The sequence below is a fragment of the Mobula hypostoma genome, chromosome 27 (genome assembly GCF_963921235.1).
Source record: "Mobula hypostoma chromosome 27, sMobHyp1.1, whole genome shotgun sequence".
NCBI classification, from domain to species: Eukaryota; Metazoa; Chordata; class Chondrichthyes; order Myliobatiformes; family Myliobatidae; genus Mobula; species Mobula hypostoma.
In genome coordinates this window covers 36,066,991-36,086,284 of record NC_086123.1, presented here as the reverse complement: position 1 = coordinate 36,086,284, position 19,294 = coordinate 36,066,991, and the positions used below count along the sequence as shown (strand labels likewise).

Below are 19,294 nucleotides of genomic sequence, written 5' to 3'. Positions count from 1 at the left end.
ATTAAATCATTAGAAAGAGGTGATATAGGATCGGAAGGTGCAGAATCTTTATGGGTTGAGCTAAGGAATAGCAGGTGTAAAAGGACCCTGATGGCAGTTATTTATAGGCCTCCAAACAGCTGCAGGGATGTGGACTACAAATTACAACTGGAAATAGAAAAGGCTTGTCAGAAGGGCAGTGTTATGATAATTGTGGAGGATTTTAACATGCGAGTAGATTGGGAAAATCAGGTCGGCACTGGATCTCAAGAGAGAGAATTTATAGAATGTCTGCGAGATGGCTTTTTAGAACAGCTTGTTGTTGAGCCCACTAGGGGATCGGCTGTACTGGATTGGGTATTGTGTAATGAACCGATTAGAGAGATTGAGGTGAAGGAACCCTTAGGAGGCAGTGATCATAACATGATTGAGTTCACTGTGAAATTTGAAAAAGAGAAGCCGAAATCTGATGTGTCAGTATTTCAGTGGAGTAAAGGACATTACAGTGGCATGAGAGAGGAACTGGCCAAAATTGATTGGAAAGGGACACTGGCGGGAAAGATGGCAGAGCAGCAGTGGCTGGAGGTTATGTGAAAAGTGAGGAAGGTGCAAGACAGGTATATTCCAAAAATGAAGGAATTTTCGAATGGAAAAAAGATGCAACCGTGGTTGACAAGAGAAGTCAAAGCCAAAGTTAAAGCAAAGGAGAGGGCATACAAGGAAGCAAAAATTAGTGGGAAGACAGAGGATTGGGAAGATCTAAAAACCTTACAAAAGGAAACTAAGAAGGTCATTAAGGGGGAAAAGATTAACTATGAAAGGAAGCTAGCAAATAATATCCAGAGGATACTAAAAGCTTTTTCAAGTATATAAAGAGTAAAAGACAGGTGAGAATAGATATAGGACCGATAGAAAATGATGCTGGAGAAATTGTAACGGGAGATAAGGAGATGGCGGAGGAACTGAACAAGTATTTTGCATCAGTCTTCACTGAGGAAAACATCAGCAGTATATCGGACACTGAAGGGTGGCAGGGAAGAGAAGTGTGCGCAGTCACAATTATGACAGAGAAAGTACTCAGGAAGCTGAATAGTCTAAAGGTAGATAAATCTACCGGACCAGATGGAATACACCATCGTGTTCTGAAGGATGTAGCTGTGGAGATTGCGGAGGCATTAGCGATGATCTTTCAAAAGTTGATAGATTCTGGCATGGTTCCGGAGGACTGGAAGATTGCAAATGTCACTCCACTATTTAAGAAGGGGGCAAGGAAGCAAAAAGGAAATTATAGACCTGTTAGCTTGACATCAGTGGTTGGGAAGTTGTTGGAGTCGATTGTCAAGGATGAGGTTACAGAGTACCTGGAGACATATGACAAGATAGGGAGAACTCAGCATAGATTCCTTAAAGGAAAATCCTGCCTGACAAACCTATTACAATTGTTTGAGGAAATTACCAGTAGGCTAGACAAGGGAGATGCAGTGGATGTTGTATATTTGGATTTTCAGAAGGCCTTTGACAAGGTGCCACACATGAGGCTACTTAACAAGATAAGAGCCCATGGAATTACGGGAAAGTTACATACGTGGATAGAGCGTTGGCTGATTGACAGGAAAAAGAGAGTGGGAATAAAGGGATCCTATTCTGGTTGGCTGCCGGTTACCAGTGGTGTTCCACAGGGGGCCGTGTTGGGGTCGCTTCTTTTTACATTGTACATCAACGATTTGGATTATGGAATAGATGGCTTTGTGGCTAAGTTTGCTGATGATACGAAAATAGGTGGAGGGGCCGGTAGTGCTGAGGAAATGGAGAGTCTGCAGAGAGACTTGGATAGATTGGAAGAATGGGGAGAGAAGCGGCAAATGAAGTACAATGTTGGAAAGTGTATGGTTATGCACTTTGGCAGAAAAAATAAATGGGCAGACTATTATTTAAATGGGGAAAGAATTCAAAGTTCTGAGATGCAACGGGACTTGGAAGTCCTCGTACAGGATACCCTTAAGGTTAACCTCCAGGCTGAGTCGGTAGTGAAGAAGGCGAATGCAATGTTGGCATTTATTTCTAGAGGAATAGAGTATAGGAGCAGGGCTGTGATGTTGAGGCTTTATAAGGTGCTGGTGAGACCTCACTTGGAGTACTGTGGGCAGTTTTGGTCTCCTTATTTAAGAAAGGATGTGCTGACGTTGGAGAGGGTACAGAGAAGATTCACTAGAATGATTCCGGGAATGAGCGGGTTAACAGATGAGGAATGTTTGTCTGCTCTTGGACTGTATTCCTTGGAGTTTAGAAGAATGAGGGGAGACCTCATAGAAACATTTCGAATGTTGAAAGGCATGGACAGAGTGGATGTGGCAAAGTTGTTTCCCATGATGGGGGAGTCTAGTATGAGAGGGCATGACTTAAGGATTGAAGGACACCCATTCAGAACAGAAATGCAAAGAAATTTTTTTAGTCAGAGGGTGGTGAATCTATGGAATTTGTTGCCACGGGCGGCAGTGGAGGCCAAGTCATTGGGTGTATTTAAGGCAGAGATTGATAGGTATCTGAGTAGCCAGGGCATCAAAGGTTATGGTGAGAAGGCGGGGGAGTGGGACTAAATGGGAGAATGGATCAGCTCATGATAAGATGGCATAGTAGACTCGATGGGCCGAATGGCCGACTTCTGCTCCTTTGTCTTATGGTCTTATGGTCTAATATGCAAATAAATTTCAATATCTCCTGTATTTCCCCAATCTCAATGATTGTGAGAAATACCAGGCAAACCTTATCTGTAAGATCCAGGAACCTTAAAATAATTGAGACCAAATCAATCACAATCTGTTGACCTTAAAGATTTCACCAAACATTTGGCTCCTGAGCTAGCGTAGATAACTTCAATCACTACCACTCTGAACTAATTCTATGACCTACAAACTCACTTTCAAAGACCCTTTCCAATTAATGTTCTCACTATTAATTAGCTTGTCTTCTTTTCTACATTGGTTGTCTGTCTATGTAAAGTTTTTCATAAAAATTGCATTTTCCTGTGAATGCCTGCAAGAGATTTAATCTCGAGGTTGATATATGGTAACGCAGAATATGGACTTCCATAATAAATTTACTTTGAACTTTGTGCAGAAGGAAGATGAATTTTATGAAGCAACTGGGTCAACTTAATTTTATTTCATAGATTTATTTATTTATTTAATGAATCTGAACATTAAAATTAAACACTGTGATAGCACTTCCTTTAGTATCTGCTTTTCTGACAATCTGGTACATTTCGGAGTTTCCTGGAAACAGCACAACTGATTCAGGTCCAAGACCTGGCTTACCAGTTGACTTGGGAACTGACAGAGCACAGAAGTGATGTTACTGGCATACTGAGCTATCACTTTTCGGATGGCCTTCTCCACGCTCACAGGGATTCTGCCCGAGATACTGGTCATAATATCTTGCAACTCGAGAAGGGGCAGTGAAGGGTCTCTGAGAGTCATCATCAGCTTTGTGACCCATTTTTTAACCTGTAGAGGAGGTGGAAGAAAGAAATTGAATGAGACAAGTTAGCACAAGTATTCCTTAAAGTAGATTTAAAATAACAGAATTAGGCAACCAGTCATTTCAATAATATTAGAACTCTTTTGGTATAAGGTAGTTTGCAAATGATCAACAGCAATAAGTAATTTTCACGATGAAAATACAGGGATGAATGAGAAACATTTAATGCTTAGGAAGAGGGGTATTGAAGGAATGGTTACAATAAGGACCTCAGTGCTTCCAGAAGCTGTGAAATAAGTGTCAAAGGGATATTACAGGAGTTCAAGGAGAATTACACTGCCAATAGAATATTTTTTTCTGTGAATTGAATTTATTTCTTACATCCTTCATATACATGAGGAGTAAAAATCTTTACATTACGTCTTCGTCTGAATGTGCCATTTATAGTAATTTATAATAAATAATATGTACATCAGGACAGTCAATATAACATAGAAGTACAATTGTATCAGCATGAATTAATCAGTCTGATGGCCTGGTGGAAGAAGCTGTCCTGGGCCTGTTGGTCCTGGCTTTTATGCTGCGGTACCGTTTCCCAGATGGTAGCAGCTGGAACAGTTCTGTGTAATTAAACATAAGCAGCATAAAAGTCCTGGAGTTTTTATCTGGGATGATCTGAGAGGGCGGTGATGGAGAGGAAGGGTGTGCAGTGAGTTTAGATGCACTTAGCTTATACTGTTTCAGTCAGCAGGAAGTGAAGGATAAGCGAGTTTACTGTCTGTTGCAAATGTCCATATCGTAAATGATTTTGATCAAAATAGCTGCTGCATATTAAAATTATCATAGACCAAATTTACTGAGGGTATACAGAGGAAAATATAAAGCCAAACAGATTAAGTGTTTGCATGACACAATTCAACATTATGTAAAAATTACAGTAACTAGGACTGAACATTCCTGGACTGTTTTGATGACTTTGTGGTTTGATGTTTTCTATTCTATTCTTTTCAATCATTTTTTTTGCCGTTTGTGTGATTTTTTTCTGCCTTGGGGGTTCGATGTTTCTCTTTGAATGAGTTCCATAGTTTTCTTTGTTTCATGGCTGTGGGAAGCCGAAGCGCAGGTTGTGCACTGCATATATACTTCGATAAAAAATGTATGTTGAATCTTTGAGCTCTACATTGCTTGTTTATATCTATCTTCAAGTACAAGAACTAAGCAGCCGAATCCTTCCATTTAGCTAACTTGAGTTACGTTCACACAGGGGAAAATGGAAGAGAGGATATTGTTGTAACCCTGTTGCTCACCTTACTGCTGAAGTAGGGTTCAGGCAAGCAGTAGCCGTTCATGATGTTGATCAGGTTCTCCAGCATACTGTGAAAAACCTGGTGTAGTTTCTCACCGACAATAGTGAGCAACTGCTGTGGCTCAAAGATGCCCGTGTATAATTGAGCCTAGAGAATTAGATTAGATTAGATTAGATTATGAGGACACGCAGTCCTATTTTATTGTCATTTAGTAATGCATGCATTAAGAAATGATACAATGTTTCTCCAGAATGATATCACAGAAACACAAGACAAACAGACTGAAAAACTGACAAAAAACACATAATTATAAGATATAGTTACAACAGTGCAAAGCAATACCGTAATTTGATAAAGAACAGACCATGAGCACGGTAAAAATTCTCAGAGTGTCTCGAAAGTCCCATCATCTCACGCAGACGGTGAACCTCCAGCGCCGCAAACTTGCCGATGCAGCATCCTGGAAGCATCCGACCACAGTCCGACTCCAAGTCCGTCCGAAAACTCCAAGCCTCCGACCAGCTCTCCGACACCGAGCACCGAGCACCATCTCTGCCGAGCGCTTCGACCCTGGCCCCGGCAACAGGCAACACGCAAAGCCAAGGATTTGGGGCCTTCCCCTCTGGAGATTCTCAGTCGCACAGTAGCAGTGGCAGCGAAGTGGGCATTTCAGAAGTTTCTCTAGGTGTTCCTCCGTGCTTCTCACGGCTGTCTCTATCAAATCAGGATTGTGCACAGCCCCCTAGTTAACACATACGATATCATTCGGAACAGCCGCGCGCGCTGCGTCGCGCCGCCATCTAGCACTGAAAACTTCAGTTGCTCTTCAGTTGTTCTGAATGAGATCCAGAACAGCAATAAATCCTGTTATTAAATCTTTAAGTTAATGCTAATAGCTAAGAGGTATGTGTTATTCTCTTTGTTAACAGTGTCTTGTTTCTTGGGTACAATAGTTGGCAAAATAGCCAAAAGTCACGTAAGGAAACTTGTATTTATAAACAGCACCGATTATTGATATCTAGAATGCATTGCCTATAAGCAGATCCAATGATAGATAAATTGGTAAAATACCCAAAGGAAAGGAAATACACTCAGTGGCCACTTTATTAGGTACACCTGTACACCTTGTTAATGCAGATATCTAATCAGCTAAACATGTGGCAGCAACTCAATGCATAAAAGCATGCAGACGTGGTCAAGAGGTTCATTTGTTGTTCAGACCAAACATTACAGTGGGGAAGAAATGTGATCTAAGTGAACTTGACTGCGGAAAGATTGTTGGTACCAGCCGAGGTGGCTTGGGTATCTCAGCAACTGCTGATCTCCTGGGATTTTCACTCATAACAGTCTTTAGAGTTTACAGAGGATGGTGTGAAAAACAAAAAAAAAACATCCAGTGAGTGGCAGTTCTATGGGTGAGAGAGGTCAGAGGAGAACAGCCAGTCTGTATCAAGGTGACAGGAAGGAGACAGTAACTGAAATAACTACACGTTACAACAGTGGTCTACAGAAAAACACCTCGGAATGCACAACACGTCGAACAGCACCAGAAACATACACTTAGTTGTCACTTAATTAGGTACAGGTACAGTATCTAATAAAATGGTCACTGAGTGTATGTGGCTATGTGGGAAGACTGAAGATTACTTAGATAGGGCCACAATATCCATAATAACATTCTTCTGTGCTTTAAATATTTATGATGCCTTAGGTTTATTTTTAAAAGCTGGCAAAGTGATGGTAAGTAGACTGACACCTTCTGTACTCAATCATCTTGTGATCTTATATATAGGGGTCTTGGTCACATAGCAGCATGGGGTCCTTCTCATTAGTTATGCCAGCAGAGCAGTGGGTAGGGAGTGCAGCAGAAGAGAAAGGAACGAGAAAAGGAAGCAAGAAACAAGAATGAGAGTGATTAACAAATTTATGCTTGGAAATTAAACTTGTTTTAATTTGGGAGAATTCAACCGCTCTCTTAACCCAGTAAAATACTTCCAGCAGAATAGAACCCACTCTCTCAGTTTCTTCTTTCTATAAAAGTGTTGAGAAGTCTCTAGCAGTCTGGCAAGGGAAGGCCTAATCCAGCTTCTTTTTGTCATCTTCTCCAGCCTTACCATAGAACCATAGAACCATAGAAACTACAGCACAGAAACAGGCCCTTTGGCCCTTCTTGGCTGTGCCGAACCATTTTCTGCCTAGTCCCACTGACCTGAACATGGACCATATCCCTCTATACACCTCCCACCTTATATTTTTTATATACTGAAAGTCTTCAGCAAATTTAGTGAATTAAAAGTGCATTTACACACTTGAAAGAGAACTCACTGGATGAAGTTTTGTCGGATCATCTAATTCCATTTTAGCTACTATGCAACCTTGGTCCAAACAGGCACCTGGTCTCTTTACATAATGCACACATCCTGACTCCTCCACAGGCAACATCATGACCATTTTCATCACCTGTGTGGAAGCAAGTCGGGTCAGAGGTTAGAACTTCATACAATGCCCCCTCCTCTTATATAAAACTAAGTTATCTTCTTACAGAAAGCCCCTTTCCCAGCTTTACTGAAACAAGCATAAAGTAGTACCTTAGGAGATCTAATTATTCGTAGATTTAATAAACTATTTCAAAGATCACTAACTGACAGTCATATAAGAATCTTCTCTATGTGAAAGTAAGGCCTGCTAAAATGGAATAGACTCGAGTGTTAGAACTGGTGCTGAATGGTGAGGACATCATTTCATGATTCTGTAACTCAAATCCAGTGGAGTCCAACGTGGGGCAGCAGATTAGCACAACAGCACACACACAAAATGCTGGAGGAACTCAGCAGGCATCTGTGGAAAAAACATCAAAGTTGCTGGTGAATGCAGCAGGCCAGGCAGCATCTCTAGGAGGAGGTACAGTCGACGTTTCGGGTCTCAGCCCGAAACATCAACCGTACCTCTTCCTAGAGATGCTGCCTGGCCTGCTGCATTCACCAGCAACTTTTATGTGTGTTGCTTGAATTTCCAGCATCTGCGGATTTCCTCGTGTTTACATCTATGGAAAAGAATACAGTTGACATTTTGGGCCGAAATCCTTCAGCAGGACTGGAGAAAAAAATCTAAGGAGCAGATTTAAAAGGTGGGGAGAAGGGGAGCGAGAAGCACAAGGTGATAGGTCAAACCAGAGAGGGGGAAGGATGATGTAAAGAGCTGGGAAGTTGATTGGTGAAAGACGCAGAAGGCCATGGAAGAAAGAAAAGGGGGAGGAGCACCAGAGGGAGGCGATGGGTGGGAAGGAGATAAGGTGAGAGAGGGAAAAGGGGATGGGAAATGGTGAGGGGGGGTGGGGAGGATTACTGGAAGTTTGAGAAATCGATGTTCATGCCATCAGGTTGGGGGCTACCCAGACAGAATATAAGGGTCGTTCCTCCAACCTGAGTGTGGCCTCATCACAACAGTGGAGGAGGCCACGGATGCACATATTGGAATGGGAATGGGAAGTGGAATTAAAATGGGTGGCCACTGGGAGATCCTGCTTGTTCTTGCAGACAGAGCGCAGATGCTCAGCGAAACGGTCTCACCGATATACAGGACGCCACACCGGGAGCACCGAACACAGTATATAACCCTAACAGACTCACAGAACAGTAGGTAGTGCGGCTGCTACGTGTTCCAACAGCTGGGGTTCATTACTGATCCGAGGTGCTGGCTGCCTGGAATTTCACGTTCTCTGTGTACACACATGCTTGCTCAGATTTTCTCCCAAACTCCATGGATATCACAGCTGGTTGGCTAATTGTCTAATGTAAATTACTTCTAATGTGGATAGGTGACAGGAAAATCAGGAGGGTGTTAATGAACAGGGGGAACATTGATCACAGAGAAGTAATTTGAGGGGGATAGGACTTTCATATGATGAAAGACTGGATCGACTAGGCTTATATTCATTGGAATTTAGAAGATTGAAGGGGATCTTTTTGAAATGTATGAAATCCGAAAGGGATTGGACAGGCTAGATGCAGGAAGATTGTTCCCGATGTTGGGGAAGTCCAGAACGAGGGGGTCACAGTTTGAGGATAAAGGGGAAGCCTTTTAGGACCGAGATTAGGAAAAACTTCTTCACACAGAGAGTGGTGAACCTGTGGAATTCTCTGCCACAGGAAATAGTTGAGGCCAGTTCATTGGCTATATTTAAGAGGGAGTTAGATATGGCCCTTGTGACTAAAGGGATCAGGGGGTATAGAGGGAAGGCTGGTACAGGGTTCTGAGTTGGATTATCAGCCATGATCATACTGAATGGCGGTGCAGTCTCAAAGGGCCGAATGGCCTACTCCTGCACCTATTTTCTATGTTTCTATGATAGGAATGCTCAGTGAGCCAACATTGATTTATTGGGCTGATTGACTACCGTCCAATTCATAAAAATAAATTATTGTATATTCATCATCTCTCTGACTGGAGGCCTGTGACTCGTGGAGTGCCTGCAACAGGGATCGGTGCTGGGTCCATTGTTGTTTGTCAGCTGTATCAAAGATCTGGATGATAATGTGGTTCACTGGATTAGCAAATTTGTGGATGAAATTGGGGGTGTCGTGCACAGTGAGGCAGGCCATCATGCCTTGCAGCAGGATCTGGGAAAATGGGCTGAAAAGTGGCAGATGGAATTTAATACAAACAAGTGTGAGGTGTTGCACTTTGGTAGGACCAACCAGAGTACATGTTACACCATGAGCGGTAGGGCACTGAGGAGTGCGATAGAACAAAAGGATCTGGGAATACGGGTCCGTAATTTATTGAAAGTGAATACATGACAGGGATGCAATGCTGAGGGTTTATAAAGCACTGGTGAGGCCTCAGTTTGTGTATTGTGAACAGTTTTGGGGCTCCTCATCCAAGAAAAGATGTGCTGGCATTGGAAAGGGTTCAGAGGAGGTTCACGAGGATGATTCGGGGAATGAAAGGGTTATCATACGAGGAACGTTTGATGGCTCTGGGTCTGTACTCACTGGAATTTAGAAGGATGAGGGGGAATCTCATTGAAACCTTTCGAATGTTGAAAATCCCAGACATGGTAGATGTGGAAAGGGTGTTTCCCATGGTGGGGGAGTCCAGGACAAGAGGACACAGCCTCAGGATAGAGGGGTTTCTATTTATAACAGAGATGCAGAGAAATTTCTTTAGCCAGAAGGTGGTGAATTTGTGGAATTTATTACCATAGGCAGCTGTGGAGTCCAGGTCGTTGGGTGTATTTAAGGCAGAGCTTGATTGGACATGGCATCAAATATTACAGGGAGAAGGCCAGGGAGTGGGGCTGAGGAGGGGAAAATCGAATCAGCCATGATTGAATGGTGGAACAGACTTGATGGGTCAAATGGCCTAATTCCGCTCCTGTGTCTTATGGTCTCATGGAAAGTGGCATCACAGGTTGATAAGGTCGTAAAGACAGCATTTGGCACATTGGCCTTTATAAATCTAGGTATTGAATGCCGAAGATGGAATGTTATGTTGAAGTTGCATAGGACTTTGGTGAGGCCTAATCTGGAATATTGTGTACAGTTTCGGTCACCTACTTGCAGGAAAGATGTAAACAAGGTTGAAAGAATGCAGGGAAAATTTTACAAGGATGTTGCTGGGTCTGGAGAGTCTGAGTTACGTGGAAAGATTAAATAGGTTAGGACTGTATTCCTTGGACATGATAGATTGAGAGGAGATTTGATAGAGATGTACAGAATTATGATGGGTACAGATAGGGTAAATGCAAGTAGGCTTTTTCCACTGAGGTTGGGTGGGACAACAACTGGAGGTCATGAGTTAAGGGTGAAAGGTGAAGAGTTTAAGAGGAACATGAGGAGAAATTTCTTCACTCAGAGGGGCGTGACAGTGTGAAACTAGCTGCCAGCGCAGAGGTACATGTGAGCTCCGTTTCAACATTTAAGCAAAGCTTAGATAGTTACATGGGTAGGGTATGGAGGGCTCTGGTCCTGGTGTACACTGATGGAAATAGGCAGTTTAAAGGGCACGGCATGGACTAGATGAACCAAAGGGCTGGTTTTACCTTAATTAGCACTAAGTTACAGATGCCTGGGATGCCTGATTTCAAGGTGGCAGGGGGAAGATTCCAAGGATTTATGCTCATGCATTTAAACTGCATGCATATGAACAACAAGTCAAGACAGGACTAGGCCTGTATGTGACACCCCATGTTATGTGGCAAATCTCTAGATTTGTCCCAGCTCAGAAGGAGGCGAACTTTGGGCCACTGCAAGTAAGAAGGCTGCTTATCCTAGACCACCTTTTGTGATTGGTCCTCAAGTGAAGACCATTGAGATATTTGGGGAAGTGTATGAAATAAATAATTTCAGGAAGATCAAGGGGAAATCTGTGTGATTAATCCATTATTCTGTATTGTGCTAGAGCTCGGCAGGACAGGACAAACTGAAGCAATCCCAAAGAAGATGGGGGAGCCTGGGGGAGTTTCCAACTGATGCTAAAGTGGAAACTTTCCAAGAGGTGCAGATCTTGGAAAGAGGTTATATTTTTATGTGCAATTCTAATTTTTTACACATCACTGAAATAATATATCTACAAACGTTTGTAAATTTTTTAAATAATTATTAATAACAGGGATAACTGGAAAAGTAAGCTTTTTCATATATATTGAAGATGGAATTCCATTGTTTTTAGTCAAACATTGCTTAATTGATTTGGACAGAATTTGGTTTTGGACTAGAAGGAAATACCCATTTGATCATGGAGCGTTCTACAGTAGAATTCACACATGTGGTGCCAAACTAGCAAATTTTTGGATTATCAGATTTTAATGGAATAAGGGATTTTTAATCCAGTTATTTTAAGATGTTACACAGTAAGGCAATAAATTTTCTTGAACCCACTGAGCTTATCAGTTATAGTGGAAAACAAAATTGTGAATCTTAAGGAAGAATGCTTTGAGATGTTGGTCATGACTAGACTGAACTCCTGCCTCATCAAAGACCTGGGCCCTTTGCAATTTGCCTATCGTCACAATAGGTCCATGGCTCTTCACATGGCTTTAGACCACCTGGACAACACAAACACCTATGTCAGGATGCTGTTCATCGACTATAGCTCAGCATTTAATACCATCATTCCCACAATCCTGATGGAGAAGTTGCAGAACCTGGGCCTCTGTACCTCCCTCTAAATTGGATCCTCGACTTCCTAATCGGAAGACCACAGTCTGTGTGGATTGGTGATAACATATCCTCCTTGCTGACGATCAACACTGGTGCACCTCAGGGGTGTGTGTTTAGCCCACTGCTCTACTCTCTATATACCCATGACTGTGTGGCTAGGCATAGCTCAAACACCATCTACAAATTTGTTGATGATATAACCATTGATGGTAGAATCTCAGGTGGTGATGAGAGGGCGATCAGGAGTGAGATATGCCAACTAGTGGAGTGGTGCCACAGCAACAAGAACCTGGCACTCAATGTCAGTAAGACCAAAGAGCTGATTGTGGACTTCAGGAAGGGGTAAGACGAAGGAACACATACCAATCCTCATAGGGGGATCAGAAGTGGAGAGAGTGAGCAGCTTCAAGTTCCTGGGTGTCAAGATCTCTGAGGATCTAACCTGGTCCCAACATATCGATGTAGTTATAAGGAAGGCAAGACAGCGGCTATACTTCATTTGGAGTTTGAAGAGATTTGGCATGTCAACAAATACAGTCAAAAACCTCTATAGATGTGGAGAGTATTCTGACAGACTGCATCACTGTCTGGTATGGGGGGGGGGTGGTGGCGGCTACTGCAGAGGACTGAAAGAAGCTGCAGAAGGTTGTAAATCTAGTCAGCTCCATCTTGGGTACTAACCTACAAAGTACCCAGGACATCTTCAGGGACCGGTGTCTCAGAAAGGCAGTGTCCATTATTAAGGACCTCCAGCACACAGGACATGCCCTTTTCTCACTGTTACCATCAGGTAGGAGATACAGAAGCCTGAAGACTCAGCGATTCAGGAACAGCTTCTTCCCCTCTACCATCCGATTCCTAAATGGACATTGAACCCTTGGAACTACCTCACTTTTTTAATACACACTATTTCTGTTTTTTGCATGTTTTTTAATCTATTCAATATACGTTTACTGTAATTGATTTACTTATTTATTATTATTTTTTTCTCTTCTTTATTATGTATTGCATTGAACTGCTGCTGCTAAGTTAACAAATTTCACGTCATATGCCAGTGATAATAAACCGTGAAGTTTCACGTCATATGCCGGTGATAATGCTGGTGATTCTGATTCTGATTGTGAACGGAAGACCGAACAGGTGAGCTTACCTAGAGCAGGGGTTCCCAACCCGGGGCCCACGGACCAATCGGTTGATGGCAGTAGTCATGGCATAAAAATGGTTGGCAACCCCTGATCTAGAGCATGGTAACTGATGAGTGGAAGGACGAGTGTAAGTTGAAGAAGAGTGCAGAATCTGAGACCCTGACTGGTTAACGGGAGCCTAGAATAGGGTGCAGTGAGAGATACAGAGCATGGAATGAGATACAGAGCTGAGAACCCAATGTTGGAATGGAGCATGGGAATCGACACCCTGTAAGCAAGGTGCCAAACCATCAGGATTCCAAAAGGTTGGAGAGCAGATCGTCAGACACCTGCACTAACTTGAAAGCATTATTAAAATGTTCACTCCATTAATTTTTGGAGTCTGTGAGGCAATGGGCCCTGCATCATTGAGGTTTGGAAGTCACTGCCACATGTCCCTGTTCTCCTGATTTTTTTTTCTTCCCTCCTTCTTTATTGATTGATTGATTAAGATAGATTGCGGAATAGGCCCTTCTGGCCCTTCGAGCCACGCCCCCCAGCAATCCCCCAATTTAACCCTAGCCTAATCACGGGACAATTTACAATGACCAATTAACCTACCAACCGGTACGTCTTCAGACTATGGGAAGGAAATCGGAGCACCTGGAGGAAACGCATGTGGTCATGAGGAGAACATACCAACTCTGTAAACTCTGTACAGGCAGCGCTGGGAACTGAACCCGGGTCGTCTCTACCGTAAAGCGTTGTGCTAACCACTTCACTACTGTGCTGCCCCGAAGTATGGATTACTGTACCTTTGGATAAAGAGTAGATGAATGAGCTCAGAGCTCTCAAAAGTCACCCCCGTGTTTACTGGTGAATAGTTGGTTCTTAGATAGATTGTAGATGTGAAATAGAAGTTTAATTCTGCTCAGGTACACACTGAAGGAAAATGTGTACACTGCTTTCTACTGATATGCACACCTACCACCAACCCCCTCTCCTCCCCTGCCCCCTTAGAATGGGTTCCACATGTGCACCTCATATACAGCAGTTAGGCACATAACTAGCTCGAGCCTGTGGCCTGAACTGTCACCGGGACAGAGAAGTACGAAAGTTCCTATATGTCCTAACGATACTTAAGTTTCATTAAAAATGAATTCTCAGCTGGTTAAAGATTAACCAGCTCTGGGAGAGAAAATAAATTGTCGCCAAACCAACACACCTCTATCTCTGCATAGCAGTGTCCTGCAAAGACATGTCCTCCATCTTCAACAAGGTACTGCAGGAGTTTGCCAGCAGAGGGAGACCGCAGTACAGTGGGATCCTTCTCTTTTTCAAACACACAAGTCTTGTTACCAATAGTGATCCGATACCTGCCAGTACATTGAAAGCATTGCTTATGTGACAGGAAGGAGAACTTATAGGCAACATAATTTGTGCATCAATGCATTACCCAGCAGAATTCATACTTGTCTATCTCCTCTTTCATGTAGGTAGTGTGACTGTTGCCGTCATAGGACAGTAAGAGGCCTCCGTCACTTAATCGGTGAACATCAATCTCAATGTGAGAGTCGTTCATAATAACAACATAGAGAGTCTGTGACTGACGGGCCACCTGTACAATGGATATAAAAACATGAAAATACATTGCAGGGGACAAAAATAATTGTTTGAAAGTCAAGGGAGAGGGTAAACATGGAGAAATAACCATCCTGATAGGGTGCTGCTCTTTATCAAATCCAACAATGGATAGCGAAATAATGAAATGGCTGGCATGTTCTGATAAGTTCTGTGAACTGTTCACAACAGGGAGCTTTCAGGTGCAGGATAAAATGTCCTTCCCGATGCTTGACAAAGTCATGCATCACATTTGGTGCTTGCGTTTACAGGGTGATTTCCATTGAGCACAAGCCCACACTAAACAACGATTGATCACGAAAAACAATGTGAAAGCTTTTGGAATTATAACTTATGAGGTGAAAGTGGAGGCCAAGCCATTGAGTATATTTAAAGCAGAGGCTGATAGATTCTTGATTAGTCAGGGCATGAAGTGATATGGGGAGAAGGCAGGAGATTGGGGCTGAGAGGGAAAGTGGATCGGCCATGATGAAATGGCAGAGCAGACTCGATGGGCCAAATGGACTAATTCTGTTCATAAATCTTATGGTCTTATGAAACAATGCAGCACTTAACCAAATCTGATCAGTTACCTTCAGCAGTCCAACTCCATAATTCATGCAAGCTTGATTATTCTTTAAATAAAAACCTAAACGCAACGATATATGCATTTGCTAAGAAATGGGAGAACAATGAATTGAGACGAATCTTCACCAATTCCCCTACCTGTAAGGAATATTTAGTTTCTTCATAAATGAGCTGCACGTTCACTAGGTTTAACAGGCTGCTGGCTGGGAGAACTTGACCTCTGTCAATGGTGGAAGAAAAATAACCATGAAATGAACATCCTTTTTAAGATTCAGATTAGTCATGTGCAATGAGATCCATTGCTCGTGTGAGGCTCACAAACAGTACACATGGTAATAGTAAACACAACAACTAGCACAAAACAATGGAATTGTATCAAGTATAACAGTGCAAACTGATCACCGCAAAATGAAATGTTATAGTAACAATAATAGAATGGTAGCATTAAAGCTTTGAGAACATGACAGCATCACTGGGAAGGGGATGTGAAAGAGGTGAACAGTTTGGAAGTCTGATAGCAGTGGGGATGAAGCTGTCCCTGAGTTTGGTCATCCAGGTCTTCATGTTCCTGTATCTTCTCCTTGAAGGTAGAAGAGGGCAAAGGAAATGGCCAGGGTAGCAGGCACCCTTGACTATACTGTTACTCTTCCGGATGTAATGCATGTGAAGATGGATTGGATGGAAAGAAGAGACAAGTTTGTGATTAACTGGACAGCAGTCAGCTAGCACACCGTAAGTCTCTGCAGGTTCCATCGGACCAGAGCAGAGCAGTTGGCTGAGATGCAACTCTTTAGAATGCTTTCTATAGTTATAACGCTTATAATCTTACAATGGTCTTATAATTTTCTATTGCTTTGATCTCTTCCTTCTAAGAAAGGCAGAAAATAAAAAGAGAGTTAGGATTGTCAGGCTACCATAACCTTTACTTGTTAAAGAGAAGGATCTTAAGAATCTTTTACTTAATCCTGCTTCCTCCAAGTTTTAGTTAATGGGTGTCTTGTTCAGTTTTCTTCCCTAAACGTACACCTCTTCCTTTCTGAATTGCACATCACGTACTCACATGAAGGTGGAGAAACTTCTTCTCAGCTATTTCTTGTTTCAGTTTCAGGAGGTAGCCACCCACTTCGTATAGTGAAATTAGTCAGGACTCAGTAACCTCGAACCTATTGGGTCCTGCAGATTAACCTGCATGCTGAAAGTCACATTTCAAGTTCTCTGCTCCTTTAACATTCTTCTCTTCTCATGAATCTTTGTGGTGATGTGTGTGTCTATGCCTTAATAGCTTCATAAGCCATGGTTTCTGTGATCGCCTATTACCTCTGTAAAGGATCTCGTTGTACTAGCTGTATTATCAAGGTGTAACGATACATCAACCTTGAGCATTAATGTGCATGCACGCATGTAAGTTTATTGATGGCATGCGTGAGCCAGACATTAATTGAACAACACATTTAATTCAAAGGATAATTGCTTGTGGCTATCTTTCTATCAATCATCCTTCTTACATTCCACTTGTGGGAATCGTGCCTGTCTATGGAATTAGACATTTGATTTCGGTTTTTCATGGGCTTCTTAAAGAAGGTCACAAACTGCCAATATAACAAATTTAATGCAGGGGGGAGAAAAGTTCCTAAGGCTGCCGAGTGGTAATCAATTCCAAATATTCGGGTAGGTAGTAACTTTGCAACAGACCTGGTCTGCCCACCTTGGTAAATGAGATGAGGTGAGTTTTATCTGAACACCTTCCTGCACTAATCAACCCAAGACCAACCAGCGGCATTTCCAAACATGTCTTTCAATGGGAAAGCCTGGGAGATGTCAAATTGTTGGAACAAACAGCCAGCTTTTGATGTACTGTAGACCGTGGTCTGTCATTGGGCGTTTTGCTGTTGGGTGGGTGGTGGGAGTGCTGATGCTTTCTGCTAGAATAAATAAAGGACGGGTTTCATAAAGAGGTGTTGGGAGCGGACCCAAATGCAAGACACAGACACTGAGGTACGAGGAACAGGACAAGGTTTATCAAAAAAGCAAGGGGAGTCAGGAAGAAACGACGCTGGACATGGACACAGGCCCTGGACGTGACAAGGACACTGAGCCTGGGCTAGGACTAAGACTAGGAAAGCGGGTCCAGGACAAGGAACTTGGAACTGGGAGCCTGGGCTAGGACTCCGAGCCAGAGACTGGACAGGGACCTGGAACTTGGGTCTTGACTCGGGCTCAGACCCCAGATCCCGGATCTAGGCAACAACAAGACGTGGCTACAGGACTGGACATGGAACTCCTGCACAGGACGAGACACATGGACAGGAGGAGGTTCTTGGACTAGGCTTGCACTGGACGAGGTTCCAGGGCGTGGCTTGGACTGGACGAGTGAGGCTGGGTGAGGTACTCCTGGGCTGGACGAGGTACTCCAGGCCAGGACTTGGCTCGGTTAAGCCCTTGGGTACGTAACCGGGACTCCTTCTTAGAGCACAGGGCCGGGACCCTCCCTAGGACGCAGGGCCGGGATGACTGCCGAGGATACTTGCCAAGGAAACTGTCAGGGATTCAGATGGGGAGGGGAAGAGAACAGTCCAGCAGGGAATCCTTGGTTTGCAGAGGTATTTATGTGCCAGCCCAAAATGAGAATCAGGTGCCTCAATTAAGGCAGGGGTCCCCAACCTTTTTTGCACCGTGGACCGGTTTAATATTGACAATATTCTTGCGGACCGGCCGACCGGTGGGGGGTGGGGGGGAGTGTTCAAGTGGGGTTAAACTCACCTCAACATGTCTTTCACAGTTAGGGTTGCCAACTTTCTCACTCCCAAATAAGGGACAAAAGTAGCAGTCAAATCCCGGGACACTTGTATTTACCCCAGGAAAGACTACCATGACCATGAAGCCTTGCACGGGCACCTGTGTTTCACACAAATCAGTTTTGGCTTAACCCTTCCGACTATACTGTACATACATTATTTCTACTTTATATAGGCTGTGTATTTATCATATCATTCCTGCTTTTACTATATGTTAGTGTTATTTTCAGTTTTATGTGTTATTTGGTATGATTTGATAGGTTATTTTTTGGGTCTGGGAACGCTCAAAAATTTTTCTCATATAAATTAATGGTAATTGCTTCTTAACTTTACACTATTTCGGCACGAACAGTTTCATAGGAACGCTCTACCTTAGTGAGGGAAATAGGGGACAAGGGAGGTCCAGTATGGGACAAACCAATTTAGCCCAATATATGGGATGTCCTGACAAATACGGGACAGTTGGCAACCCTATGTTCAAGTTCAACAGTGCGTGACAGGGAATGAGGAAAGGTGCAGCTGACTCATATCGTTTCCTCGCAGCTCGGTACCATGGTTTTCAGTTGGGCGCCGGACGCTCGGAGAGATTTGGCTGGGGGTGGGCGCCCGGCGCTCGGCCGGGGGCCGTGGTCGAGTGGTCAGCGACTTGGGCCAGCTCCCCCACCGGACTTAGTCTGGTGAGGAGAGTGTGAGGACACCCAGCAGGACTAAAAAAAACAAGACCTGACAAAGGGCGGATAAGCTCCTTGTGAGCCAACGGCCATCTTCCATGAAGAGATTAAAGCCTCACCACGTATCTACGAATCGTATGCTATGCACCTAGTTAGAAGAGATATGATGAACTTGGGCGCTGCACCGTGTGCCTGGACCTGCCCAAGGCCTCCGCCTAAGGAAGGGCCAAGCTCGAAGAAGCAGCCGCGGCTGGAGGCCGACACGGCTTCAGGCTCGAGTTCGATGGGGGCGGCAGCGGGCAGTGCCAAGGCAGCCAACGAGAACAAACTGGAGGAGAGGGTGTACTCAGTGCTGTCGCAAGATCGAAGAAGATGGAAGTACATAGCTGCCAACCCCGGATTCGGGACGGCACCCACTGACCGACTGACTCTTCTCACCCTGTCTCTTGCAAAAACGCCATCCCCTTCTCGCAATTCCTCCGTCTCCGCCGCATCTGCTCTCAGGATGAGGCTTTTCATTCTAGGACGAGGGAGATGTCTTCATTTTTTAAAGAAAGGGGCTTCCCTTCC

General features: G+C 43.6%; 1 protein-coding gene across 10 annotated transcripts in view; it reads right to left on the bottom strand.

The window, feature by feature from the left end:
• acacb (acetyl-CoA carboxylase beta) overlaps positions 1–19,294 on the bottom strand; it is a 172,334-nt gene that overhangs the window by 92,449 nt on the left and 60,591 nt on the right. For 9 of the 10 annotated variants that reach the window (XR_010016266.1, XR_010016265.1, XR_010016267.1 and 6 more), the window contains exons 15-20: positions 15,397–15,478; positions 14,523–14,668; positions 14,276–14,426; positions 7,089–7,223; positions 4,764–4,910; positions 3,294–3,482 (exon numbers count right to left, since the gene is read on the bottom strand). Coding sequence is in view for 7 of the 10 variants with exons in the window: in XM_063034605.1 (XP_062890675.1) it covers positions 3,294–3,482; positions 4,764–4,910; positions 7,089–7,223; positions 14,276–14,426; positions 14,523–14,668; positions 15,397–15,478 (850 nt within the window). In the remaining 3 variants the exon portion in view is untranslated. The remainder of the gene's footprint in view (positions 1–3,293; positions 3,483–4,763; positions 4,911–7,088; positions 7,224–14,275; positions 14,427–14,522; positions 14,669–15,396; positions 15,479–19,294) is intronic. The other variant, XM_063034606.1, reaches the window with a different exon arrangement.